Raw genomic sequence first — 14,253 nt, 5'->3', positions numbered from 1 at the left:
GGTCGCCGGCCTGATACGGTAAAATAATCCCCAAAAAACATTGTTTATTTACAGGTGAACTACAAGTCCCAGCAGGCCTCCCTCGCATGCTGGGACTTGGCGAACCACATGTCCCAACATGCAGAGCATTAATGGCCACCCTTGGACTTGTAGTCCACCTGTAAAAAAAACACAGACACGGAGAAAAGTAAAAGATTTTTAAACGCACATTAATTTTACACCAGTTTATTTACAACACCAGGCTCCAGCGCTGACTCTGTTCTGTCCCCAGCAGCAGCCCCGGCTGCCTCCGTAGCTGCTGACAGCTTGTATAGCTCTGTCACTGCGCAATACAAGCTGTTAGCGTGGTTGGCTCTATGCGTCTCCATGGAGACGCTTTCAACCAATCATGGCTGAGCTATGCATCTCCATGGAGACGCATAGAGCCAACCACCCTAACAGCTTGTATTGCACTGTGACAGTACATGTTGCTGTGTCCTGGGCTGCCCTGTGGCCAGGGAGATGCTTTAAGTACTATTTTTCCTGTATTTTATTCGAAGGCTGCATGACCACGCCTCCTGTAATTAGGCCACGCCCCCCGAAAAGTACCTGGGCCCGATCAGTTTCTCTACTGCCCTGCATGTAATTGCCAGTAAACAAAGTGTAAAATATAATTCTGTTTAGAAAAGAATGGAGAAAAAAAAACACACACATTCACAGGTTTATAATCAATCAAATAAGTATTTAATTAAATTACGATTACAGTCAAATAAGAAAATTTCCTAGCATATAACTTTTCATATGTTGTATAAAATTAAATAGAATTGCACTTACTATTCTTTCTTTTAGTAAAAGAAATGATTATGATTGTATTTATTGCTTTAAGTTGGTTGAGTAATAACACAGTACCTGTCCATTTAAGGAGCATCTGAATAAACCAATAAATAGTATAAAAATGAAGGATGTGTTTCCAAGTACGCAATGTTCAATTAATATTTAATTTCATGTAACATATTAAAATGACTTATGTTTACTATACTTCAACTTTAAGTAAAGATTATAGGGCTTATTTACAAACAAAATACAACGGTGCAAAACCCATAGCAACCAAGGTTCACATTCTCTACGGCTCATTAGTGCAGAGGTGCGAAGCGCAAATATCCTTTTTTGACATCATGGGATGTCTAAGTGCACACGGTATTACAGGGAAGTGCATTGATCTGCAGGATGTGGTTCACTCTGTCTGGTGCGCCACCCAGTGGTAGGAGTGGGCAGCACACCGAAAGTGTTCATTGATAAATCTACTCAATGCCTCAAAAGCCATTGTTCGTTACGAAGGTTTGCTTCGCACGCCACAGTACCGATGTTCTTTGCGCATGTGCTGGACTCATAATGTACTGGTCTGCGGCAATGGATGCAGGATGGCATCAGACTGTCAGTGATTGACAGTCGGATGCTGTTTGGGGGCGGCAACAGCCTCCATTCCCTAAAACAGAGATGTGTCGCCGGTGTTGCGCAGGAGTAGGGATGGCCATCAACCACTGGTAATTCAAAAGTATCAATGGTTTATGGTCAATGTTGAAAATATTTGCCATTGATGGGGTGAGAACCAAATGATTTTCCACCATTAATGGTATAGAACCACCGGATGCCCCTCCCCACTACAGAGACATGATATGAAGCGTAGCTCCGCCCCTAGTCCTCAGCTTCTGATATAACAGTCAATTGTACAGGGATGGCCATAGGGTTGTGTAACCCTCGATGGACAAATGCCATTTCTCCATTGAAGGTTTCCATCAAAGGTTGGCACGCCAATGGACATCATCCCTAAAGACAGTGAAGATGCCATGTTTAGTAAATTTGGTGGTTGGCTTGCACGACCCCATTGGTCAGACAACCGGCTGATGGTGTTGGAGGTGTTATGATTATGTGTCTTAGGTTCACCTACTGCTGCATCAGTGCGACTATAGGTATGAGGACTGACATAGGTGGACAGATATCCACATTACGGCTGCCGCAGATTTTAGTGCTTTCCGCTGGGTTTGCATCCGACTGAATGAGGCCCTTTTTTTCCCCTGGAATCCCCGCTGGTGCCAGACACCAGTTCTTGTACTGTCATGTTAAGGATACAAACAGTGCACCTTCTAGCTGCACTTCTGTCTATGCCCTGCAACCAACATAATAAAACACACAGACGTCACATTATAAGACATTCACAAAATCCGCCTCTTGACCTAAGAATAATTTAAGACATAAATGAATCTAAAGGGGCCTGTATTTCAGAAGACAAACCCACACCGCTGTGAAATGCGCTAGTCAGACAATTAAGAAAAAGTGCGGGTCTGCATCTTGTTGGGCCAGATTTGGTGAAACAAAAAAAGCACGCCATTTTGTGTCAGGAACAAACCATGTTGCCATGGCAGGAGACCAAATAGATTTATACTGTATGTTTTCAGTGCAGGGTAAATACTCGCTGCTTTTGCATGAAGCCCACAAATGTTAGACAGCTTTATTTGCACACTGCAATTTGGATTTTGGTTTGAACACACCCCAGCCTCTCTGCACATGTTACATCTGCCCCACATGCAGTGCAGTATGGTTTGGCATGCTTTTTTTGTTTGCTTTCCTAACTAAGCAGACCCTTAGAGATAAATTAACCCTTTGGGTGGTATGCCCGGAAATTGCTGCATCGGGCTGTCCCGGAAAATTTGGGTGGTTCCTCCAGCTGTGCACCACTGGCGCACGACCTCTTGCCCCCCCCCCCCAATCCCCCAATCGCTCCCCCCCATCACCGCAGCTACCCAGTCGCCAGCCGCCATTCACTTCACAGCAGTGACGAAGGCGGCAGGCGCTGGGGGGGCAGGCGGCTCAGGGGGACTCGGGAGCGCTCCAGAGTTTAGGCGCAGAGTCCTCCCGAGCCACTGCAAACATCCCCGAGCCTGCCGCCTGTAGTCACTGCTGTGACTGGGTAGCTTACAAACGCCTGAGCAGAGGTGGGGGGGTGGTGGGGGGGGGGGGGGGGGGGGGGGGGTGGTAGGTTGTCCTGCCCCAACAAAACCCACCACTCAAGTGATTAAAGATGGGAGTTCTATTAAAGATGAATGTTGCCCATAGCAACCTATCAGATTATACTTCTCATTTATTTAACACCTTCTAGGAGATAATAGGTAGAATCTGATTGGTTGCCCATAGCAACATCCCATTTGAAACAGAACTCCCATCTTAGTAAATGTTCCCCTTAGGGGTAAATTAAATATGGGAGTTCTATTGAAGATGGGCTGTTGCTAATAGCAACCAATCAGAATCTACTTATTTATTTAGCACCTTCTAGAAGATCAGATAGAATTTTATTGGATACGACATCCCATCTTCAACAGAAATCCCATCTTAGTAGATTTACCCCTTATTGTCTAATTATTGTCTGAAGTTCAAACCTAACTGCTAGGTCGTTGCTCTGGGTTACTGCACATCTGTAGTGTGTTGGTAAATAACCTCCAATGTTGCTCTCAATCTCCGTCCTTCCCTAACGAGAGTGTGGCCAGTGAGTCGGTGTTGCCTAAGTGGTTGTGGCACATTAACATTTTTTATTTCGATAAAAGTGCTGGTGTGTTGATCACTTTGTAGCGGGCGCTGTGCGTCCGGTTACTGTTAGGACGACCCCTGCCGCTTCTGATACTGGATTTTCAGTTTCTCGAATTGCTCTTTGCAGCGGGAATGAGCCAGGATGAGGCTCTGGTTCTCCTTGCTGAGGTCCTCGTATTCTTCCGCTAAGTGAGCAACATCTGAATTTTCCTTTTCGAATTGATCCAGCCTGGCCATCAGCTCCTTTCTAGAAGGAAGGAATCAGAGAAAGCTTATGTTGGCATTCTTGTGCATGACACCGAGGGCAAGTATTTTCATCAGGTGCCAGGGCCGCCACCAGGGGGTACCGTGGGTACAGCAGTCTCAGCCCAGGCACAATGAGAATGGTAGCCTATGGCCACTCGCCCACTGCAGCTGCTGCCACAAGATTCTGAAAGGGGCCCAGGTCCTAATGCCTGTACCCTCGGCTGCCATCAGAAATTTTGGGGGCCGGGGCCATCAGAAATGTTGGGGGCCTGGGACAGATGACATAGGCAGGGCCCCTTACCCCCCCCCCCCCCCTTCTAATACAATATACAACCAAAATTGACCTCATGTTCAGCTGACGGGAGGGGAGGGGGGGTCATTAAGGATGCGCGGGAGCGAGCATCGTTAATGATATTGAGTGTTCACTAGACACTTTTTAAAACAAAATATCTAGTGTGTATGTGGCCTTACATTGTGTTCATGTAAGGAAACAATGAGGGCAATTCAGACCTGATCGCTACAGCGGGAATGAATCTCCCCCATTGAACCATCAAAAAGTAGAGACGTCACTATCTCAGTCATGCGCAAGAAATCTGTATTTAGGAATAGTCCGCATGTGGAAATTTTGGATATGGGAGACTTAACCTGTAATGTACCTGTAGTGTACCTGTAATGTACCTGTAGTGTACTACCTGTAGTGTACCTGTATTGTATGTGTAGTGTACCTGTAATGTACCTGTAGTGTACCTGTAATGTACTTGTAGTGTACCTGTAGTGTACCTGTAATGTACCTGTAGTGTACTACCTGTAGTGTACCTGTAATGTACCTGTAGTGTACCTATAATGTACTTGTAGTGTACTACCTGTAATGTACCTGTAATTTACTTGTAGTGTACTACCTGTAATGTACCTGTAGTGTACCTGTAGTGTACTACCTGTAATGTACCTGTAGTGTACCTGTAGTGTACTACCTGTAATGTACCTGTAGTGTACCTGTAATGTACCTGTAATGTACTACCTGTAGTGTACCTGTAATGTATGTGTAGTGTACCTGTAATGTACCTGTAGTGTACCTGTAATGTACTTGTAGTGTACCTGTAGTGTACTACCTGTAGTGTACCTGTAATGTACTTGTGGTGTACCTGTAGTGTACCTGTAATGTACTTGTAGTGTACTACCTGTAATGTACCTGAAATTTACTTGTAGTGTACTACCTGTAGTGTACCTGTAGTGTACTACCTGTAATGTACCTGTAGTTTACCTGTAGTGTACTACCTGTAATGTACCTGTAGTGTAGCTGTAGTGTACTACCTGTAATGTACCTGTAATGTACCTGTAGTGTACTACCTGTAATGTACCTGTAGTGTACCTGTAGTGTACCTGTAGTGTACTACCTGTAATGTACCTGTAGTGTACTACCTGTAGTGTACCTGTAATGTATGTGAAGTCTACCTGTAATGTACCTGTAGTGTACCTGTAATGTACTTGTAGTGTACCTGTAATGTACCTGTAGTGTACTACCTGTAGTGTACCTGTAATGTACTTGTAGTGTACCTGTAGTGTACCTGTAATGTACTTGTAGTGTACTACCTGTAATGTACCTGTAATTTACTTGTAGTGTACTACCTGTAGTGTACCTGTAGTGTACTACCTGTAATGTACCTGTAGTTTACCTGTAGTGTACTACCTGTAATGTACCTGTAGTGTACTACCTGTAATGTACCTGTAGTGTACCTGTAGTGTACTACCTGTAGTGTACCTGTAATGTACCTGTAGTGTACTACCTGTAATGTACTTGTAGTGTACTACCTGTAATGTAGCTGTAGTGTACTACCTGTAATGTACCTGTAATGTACCTGTAGTGTACTACCTGTAATGTACCTGTAGTGTACCTGTAGTGTACTACCTGTAATGTACCTGTAGTGTACTACCTGTAATGTACCTGTAGTGTACTACCTGTAGTGTACTACCTGTAGTGTACCTGTAATGTACCTGTAGTGTACTACCTGTAATGTACTTGTAGTGTACTACCTGTAATGTACCTGTAGTGTACTACCTGTAGTGTACCTGTAGTGTACTACCTGTAATGTACCTGTAGTGTACCTGTAGTGTACTACCTGTAGTGCACCTGTAATGTACCTGTAGTGTACTACCTGTAATGTACCTATAGTGTACCTGTAGTGTACTACCTGTAATGTACCTGTAATGTACCTGTAGTGTACTACCTGTAGTGTACCTGTAATGTACCTGTAGTGTACTACCTGTAGTGTACCTGTAATGTACTACCTGTAATGTACCTGTAGTGTACTACCTGTAATGTACCTGTAGTGTACTACCTGTAATGTACCTGTAGTGTACTACCTGTAATGTACCTGTAATGTACCTATAGTGTACTACCTGTAATGTACCTGTAGTGTACCTGTAGTGTACCTGTAGTGTACTACCTGTAATGTACCTGTAATGTACTACCTGTAATGTACCTGTAGTGTACCTGTAGTGTACTACCTGTAATGTACCTGTAGTGTACTACCTGTAGTGTACCTGTAATGTACCTGTAGTGTACTACCTGTAATGTACCTGTAGTGTACCTGTAGTGTACTACCTGTAATGTACCTGTAGTGTACTACCTGTAGTGTACCTGTAATGTACCTGTAGTGTACTACCTGTAATGTACCTGTAGTGTACTACCTGTAATGTACCTGTAATGTACCAATAGTGTACTACCTGTAATGTACCTGTAATGTACCTGTAGTGTACTACCTGTAATGTACCTGTAGTGTACCTGTAGTGTACTACCTGTAATGTACCTGTAGTGTACTACCTGTAGTGTACCTGTAATGTACCTGTAGTGTACCTGTAGTGTACTACCTGTAATGTACCTGTAGTGTACTACCTGTAGTGTACCTGTAATGTATGTGTAGTGTACCTGTAATGTACCTGTAGTGTACCTGTAATGTACTTGTAGTGTACCTGTAATGTACCTGTAGTGTACTACCTGTAGTGTACCTGTAATGTACTTGTAGTGTACCTGTAGTGTACCTGTAATGTACTTGTAGTGTACTACCTGTAATGTACCTGTAATTTACTTGTAGTGTACTACCTGTAGTGTACCTGTAGTGTACTACCTGTAATGTACCTGTAGTTTACCTGTAGTGTACTACCTGTAATGTACCTGTAGTGTACTACCTGTAATGTACCTGTAGTGTACCTGTAGTGTACTACCTGTAGTGTACCTGTAATGTACCTGTAGTGTACTACCTGTAATGTACTTGTAGTGTACTACCTGTAATGTAGCTGTAGTGTACTACCTGTAATGTACCTGTAATGTACCTGTAGTGTACTACCTGTAATGTACCTGTAGTGTACCTGTAGTGTACTACCTGTAATGTACCTGTAGTGTACTACCTGTAATGTACCTGTAGTGTACTACCTGTAGTGTACCTGTAATGTACCTGTAGTGTACTACCTGTAATGTACTTGTAGTGTACTACCTGTAATGTACCTGTAGTGTACTACCTGTAGTGTACCTGTAGTGTACTACCTGTAATGTACCTGTAGTGTACTACCTGTAGTGCACCTGTAATGTACCTGTAGTGTACCTGTAATGTACCTATAGTGTACCTGTAGTGTACTACCTGTAATGTACCTGTAATGTACCTGTAGTGTACTACCTGTAGTGTACTACCTGTAGTGTACCTGTAATGTACCTGTAGTGTACTACCTGTAGTGTACCTGTAATGTACTACCTGTAATGAACCTGTAGTGTACTACCTGTAATGTACCTGTAGTGTACTACCTGTAGTGTACCTGTAATGTACCTGTAGTGTACTACCTGTAATGTACCTGTAGTGTACTACCTGTAATGTACCTGTAATGTACCTATAGTGTACTACCTGTAATGTACCTGTAGTGTACCTGTAGTGTACCTGTAGTGTACTACCTGTAATGTACCTGTAATGTACTACCTGTAATGTACCTGTAGTGTACCTGTAGTGTACTACCTGTAATGTACCTGTAGTGTACTACCTGTAGTGTACCTGTAATGTACCTGTAGTGTACTACCTGTAATGTACCTGTAGTGTACCTGTAGTGTACTAACTGTAATGTACCTGTAGTGTACTACCTGTAGTGTACCTGTAGTGTACTACCTGTAGTGTACCTGTAATGTACCTGTAGTGTACTACCTGTAATGTACCTGTAGTGTACTACCTGTAATGTACCTGTAATGTACCTATAGTGTACTACCTGTAATGTACCTGTAATGTACCTGTAGTGTACTACCTGTAATGTACCTGTAGTGTACCTGTAGTTTACTACCTGTAATGTACCTGTAGTGTACTACCTGTAGTGTACCTGTAATGTACCTGTAGTGTACTACCTGTAATGTACCTGTAGTGTACTACCTGTAGTGTACCTGTAATGTACTACCTGTAGTGTACCACCTGTAGTGTACCTGTAATGTACCTGTAGTGTACTACCTGTAGTGCACCTGTAGTGTACCTGTAATGTACCTGTAGTGTACTACCTGTAATGTACCTGTAGTGTACCACCTGTAATGTACCTGTAGTGTACTACCTGTAGTGTACCTGTAATGTACCTGTAGTGTACTACCTGTAGTGTACTACCTGCAATGTACCTGTAATGTACCTGTAGTGTACCTGTAATGTACCTGTAATGTACTACCTGTAGTGTACCTGTAGTGTACTACCTGTAATGTACCTGTAATGTACCCGTAGTGTACCTGTAATGTACCTGTAGTGTACCTGTCTTGTACCCATAATGTACCTGTAATGTACCTATAATGTACCTGTAATGTACCTGTAGTGTACCTGTAATGTACCTGTAGTGTACCTGTAATGTACCCATAGTGTACCTGTAATGTACCTGTAGTGTACCTGTCTTGTACCTGTCTTGTACCCATAATGTACCTGTAGTGTACCTGTAATGTACCTATAATGTACCTGTAGTGTACCTGTAATGTACCTATAATGTACCTGTAGTGTACCTGAATGACATATAGTAACCCCACACAGTTATGTAAACCTCAAGCATCTTACTTCCTCTCTTCTAGGAGTGTGATTTCTCTCTTCACCTGGTGGTACTCCTCTGCGATTTTGCAGTGTTGTTTAAACACCTGCATGGACTCCTTGGAAGTGTTACATGGCGGAAGAGGCTGGAAGGAAAGATGAATAATGCATCAAAGTATGTAGGATGGAGAGTAGTATCCAGCAAGAGCACACTAAGAGATCACTACCCCCTCCTCTCTAGGAGTCATGAGGAGACCCTAGCAATGTACCAAAGTCAGGGAAATGGCGTGACGGTGGTCTTCCTGGTTATTGTCCTACTGTGCAAAATGCAGCCAAAATAGCCGATGCCAACCTCCGCCAACCAGATGGTGCCGCTGACCCAGGACAGACCCCAGAACGGCCATGAGGCTACAGAAAATTGTGTGCCACCCCCGGCCCTCTGGAAAGATGGGCAAAAAAAATTGCAGTGACGCAGCCAACTTGTGCAAAGTGGGCAGTTTGATGAACTTCATTCCCCTACCATTACAGGTGGTAGTTTCAGTTGCGCCTCTCCCTCCCCCCTCCCCCCCGCACACACTTCAACCCCTGGGTGTGACCACAATGATGCGAGCCCCATGCCCCTTGTGCTGCCTCTTATCCCAAGACCCGCCCACTCCCTCCCCCTTATGCCACATCACACCCACCCATTCTGCCCCTACGAAGCCGAGTTGGCGGTTCTCTCCAGGAGGGAACAGGCAGAATGTTGGAAACAGTGGGGCAACTCCATCTAAAGACGGTGTTGCCCGCCACATCAAAGCACCAGAATCTGTCACATTCTGGGCCTTGAGGCATACAAGGCAAATGGCCAAGCCTACGGAAATGGCATTTTCTAAGGTTTGGCAGCATTTTTCGGTTTGCTGCATCCCCCCCTCTTACAGAATATGTGATTATTATGTGCTTAGTGTGCATGTTGACTTGACAAGCCAGCATGTCGGTATCCATGCTTACCTGAAGCTGCTGGTCTAGATTTGGGAAGGAGAGGGGGAAGGCCTTCTCTGCAGACGACTCATCTGTAAGAAAGAGTGAACGGCACACATGAGTTCTGCCCAGGATATTTCCAATGAAAGCAATTCTGTGCTGCCTTTAATCTGACAAAAGGATGTTCTGTGTCGCTATTCATGGCTAGTATACAAGTCCTGTGTCTTAATGATATTCTGTGCCAAAAGGAATGCTTGGGAACCCTAACAAGTCTTATATGTCACACAAACACACACACACACACACACACACACACGGATCTGGACGCTCCCGAAAAGGGGACGTTTCCTTTGAAAAGGGGGCATGGCCTCACAGGATGACACGTCCCCCGGCAGCGCCCCCCCCCCCACCGCGGGACAATGGCGGCCCCGGGCGGGACACGTGAACGTCCCCGAATACCGGGACGTTCCCGCGGTAAGCGGGACAGTTGGGAGGGACTCACTCCAGGCAGAGCCAGATTAAGTTCTAAATGGGCCTGGAGCTGAAAATGATCAAGGGCCTATTATGCGCAATAATGTGGGGGGCGTGACCAGTGTTCTGGTTGGGTGGTCTGCTCATAGGTGTGTCTTTATTTGTGTAAATGCTTTCAACTAATTATATATGCCTGGAAAAGGCAGGGGGCTGGCATAAAAAAAATGCATGGAGATATATTGGCAGGTGCCCTCCAAAGGTACACCCGCAGGATGCCGATGTCCTCAGATACTTGCGGGGTGAGGCGGCACTCCAGTCATAAAAAAATACTGAAAAACGAAACTTGGTAGACAACATTTCAGCACCTTTTATGTGGTCACCTAAAGTTACCACACCATATACCCCTTATACAAATCATGTAACACAATAGTAACCCCCTTATACTGTACTTGCCTCTTACATATTATGACATATAAAATGAGCCAAAATTCACACCGTTTGAGCCAAAATTCACACTATGGCAAACAGATTGAGTCAAAACTCACGTTATGCCACACAGATTAAGGCAAAATTCACATTTTGCCACATGGATTGAGCCAAAATGCACACTATACCAGGCATGTCCAAACAGTGGCCCTCCTGCTGTTGTGAAACTACAAGTCCCAGCATGCCTTGACATAGTTTTAGCATTCCCTAATAGCAAAACTGTGGAAATGCATGGTGGGACTTGTAGTTTCACAACAGCTGGAGGGCCATAGTTTCGACATGCCTGCACTATACCAAACAGATTGAGCAAAAATGCACAATATGCTCCATAAACAGGGGCATTTGGCGCGCATTAAAAATTGACACCATAATGCCCATTACATGTTAAGCCACACACCATAATGTCCATTAGGTATTATGCCAAACACCATAATGCCTATTAAAAATGATGCTACATAAGTGTTGCTTACCTACATGTTCATTGCCAGGGGTTCGATGCTCATTGCCAGGGGTTCCATGCTCGTTGCCATGTGGGATTACATGATCATTGCCAAGGGGGAATACATGCTCGCGGTAACTGGGGGACAGCCACCGTGGGGCAGAAATGACAGCCATTGACAGCAGGGCCAGATTAAAGCAGGGGCAAAAGGGGTCAGTACCCATGGGCCCCCTCTAGCTAGGGGCCCCCTGTGGTTGGCATGTATTTTTAACAAAAACATTATTATTATTTTTTTTTAGCTAAAGGTTTTGTGCATGTGAGTGGGGTAGTGCTGCAGCTTCACCTCTCTGCCAATGTGACATTGATTAATGGTGCTGAGCATCGGAAGCCAAGGCACACTGACTGCACAAGTGTGCAGTGCATTACTGGGAGTTGACTAAGTCCCATGACACTTTGCACAAGAAGGCAGAGGCTGAGAGGTTTATGCTGAGCTCTGATTGGTGGAGCTCATTACATGCTTCTCAGGCCTATGGAGGACAGCAGCAGCAGCCTAGTCATGGGAGGGTTTTTAATCAGAGGCACTGACACTGTGAGGTCTCCTACAGTCCTACAGAGTAAGCAGTTACCCATTGACCAAGTTTATACTGTCTTTACTCTGTGTTTTGACAGTATAATATTCTCTCATGCAATTTGTGGCCAGTAATGACAAGTGCAAGGGGGTCCCCCTGTCTAAAGTTCCCCGGGCCCCCCGAAGGCTTAATCTGGCACTGATTGACAGCCGGGCAGAGAGCAGGGGCCTGCCCGGCTGTATTCAGAGCACTGCATGTCCCGGCTATTTGAAATAATACCCCTTTCACACCAGAAAATGCAGGGACTTACCCGGGAATATGATCCCAGGATCATGCAAGGATATTCTCGGACTGACCCCTTTTACACCAGCCTAATCCCTGCATTTTCTGGTGTGAGGGGGAGAGAAAACCACCGCCGCCCCCTTTAAACAAACAGCTATATCTTCGGAACCAACTGACCCATTTAAATGTAGGCTTCGAATGATTTTGGTCCCGTGAAACTGGGCCGTTTGGTTCCAGAGAATTCTGACCTCAAACAACATGAACAGCCATGAAATTACATTTTAGAAATGAAAAAAAAAATTGGTTTACCCACAATATCTCTAGAACCAATGAACCCATATGGACCAGGTATCAGATTGAAGGCCCAGCAATTTAGGTTTGACTGAGATCAACCTCGAGCTTCTGTAATGCCGGAGTGGGAACGGACAGCCGTTGGAACCGGGTGGAGGTCGGAATTAGCGGGTCCCATGTTATCCTATGGGGACAACGTTCCAGGTTTGCCTGGTGGTATCTCTGGTTCCCGGGGGGCTAGCGACACGGGGCTGGGCTCATTGGAAAGCCCTGACCCTCAGCTCCATCAGGCCCATTGTTAATCCGGCCCTGACTCCAGGGTGTCTCTCCTATCTGTAGTGGCAGTAGTGGAGCTGCGGGCAGCTGCTGCTGCATGTACAGTAAATACCTCATCTAACCAACCGGGTCTGTAACCTGCAGGAGACTGGACAGTTTCCCGGCAGCAGTGGTGGCCGTTGTAAGCGCGACTTCAGCGCCATGATGTCCCAATAGGGGATTCAGAAGCAATCAGCCAATTCAGTCATTTAGTAATTAGTTGGTGTGTGGCCAGAGCAGTTACAGTACAGTATTGCTAGTGCCATCACTTTCACGCTGGCGACATGGTGTGTATTTGTTAGGAGTTGTTATGGGGAACTGCACTAATTATTGGGGATAATTATCACACTAATTAGATAAAGTAGGGGATATAACTGATTTTAATTTGAAGGAATATTCCTTATATTTTACATCACACAAACCTCTACCCTAGGGTCTTTGGCTGTGAAAGTGATGTTCAGTGGTGCACCCCCGAGTAGGGCCACGTAGTATTTAGCAAAATAAGAAAAAAGAAACTCGGGTGGGGTGCACTCTAAATCCCCTAACTAAGGTTGTTCTGTTAAGTAAAATTTGTCATTTTAATGTTTTTCTCTGCTGCGCACTTGTTTTTTTCACGGTGTGTATACCTTATTGAAGGGCTCTTATTTTAAGCTGCCTTGCGATCAGGTCTGAATAACCCCCTTACTAGGAAAGAGGGCCAGATTCTCTAAGCTTCAAAAGTGATAAAATAGAGAGTGATAAACAGCCAGCCAATCAGCTCCTGCCTGACATTTTTCAAACACAGTCTGTGACATTGCAGGTAGGAGCTGATTGGCTGGCTGTTTATCACTCTCCATTTTATCACTTTTGAAGCTTAGAGAATCTGGCCCAGGGTCTGATATAAAAAAGATCCAAGTCTTGTTACCAGGGTAGCAGACCCTGGTAGTTACAAGGGTCGAACCCAGGTAATGCTACGGTACAAATGTGCAACTCTTATTATCTGCCACGCTAAAAGCATAGGGAGAGTCGGCACACCGGCGTTTGGAGATGATGTCACCTCCAAGTACCAGCAGTGGTAACTTAAGGCCCGCCATCCCAAGGTGTGATCAGGGTTTCAAACCGCTGTGATATGGCTTGAAACTGTGTTCAACTACCTAGGTTGGAGCAGGGTTTTTTTTGTGTGGTGGGGGGTAGGTATTGGTGCAGGGGCATCTTAAGAGAGGAGGAGGACTGCGTGCAATCTCCTCCGGCCGGGCCCCCTCATCTTAGGGATGGCCATCGATGATTCAAAATAATTGATGGCTTATGGTCAATGTCGTATACTTTTACCATCGATGGGGGAGAACCAGATAGTTTCCGTCCATCGATGGCACAGCAGAACGATGTTTTGCTTTTTTTTTTTTCAAAGTGCTGGGGCATTGTGCATAGCTCCGCCCCCAACACCGGTGAAGCCCCTCCCCTGTGTTTCGATTGGCCCACAGGCCAATCAGTCAAACACAATGGATGAGCATCGATAGGTAAAATAATCGATGGTGATCCATTACATAGTTTAGCACTATCGATGGCCAGTTGCACTATTGCCAGCGATGGCAACCATTGATGGCAATGGCAACAATGGCCATCCCTACCT

General features: G+C 45.0%; 1 protein-coding gene across 1 annotated transcript in view; it reads right to left on the bottom strand.

Annotated features, from left to right (window-relative positions):
* Positions 1-3,008: 3,008 nt before the first annotated feature.
* The window catches only part of MAP3K7CL (MAP3K7 C-terminal like), a 60,543-nt gene continuing 49,298 nt past the window's right edge, over positions 3,009-14,253 (bottom strand). The window contains exons 3-5 of the mRNA XM_083171834.1: positions 9,822-9,883; positions 8,865-8,980; positions 3,009-3,808 (exon numbers count right to left, since the gene is read on the bottom strand). Coding sequence (XP_083027960.1) covers positions 3,628-3,808; positions 8,865-8,980; positions 9,822-9,883 — 359 coding nt within the window. The 3' untranslated portion in view covers positions 3,009-3,627. The remainder of the gene's footprint in view (positions 3,809-8,864; positions 8,981-9,821; positions 9,884-14,253) is intronic.

This window comes from Crinia signifera, chromosome 2, assembly GCF_055691185.1.
Source record: "Crinia signifera chromosome 2, ASM5569118v1, whole genome shotgun sequence".
Lineage (NCBI taxonomy): Eukaryota > Metazoa > Chordata > Amphibia > Anura > Myobatrachidae > Crinia > Crinia signifera.
The sequence above is the reverse complement of the archived record's forward strand: the minus strand, read 5'-3'. Positions and strand labels throughout refer to the sequence as shown.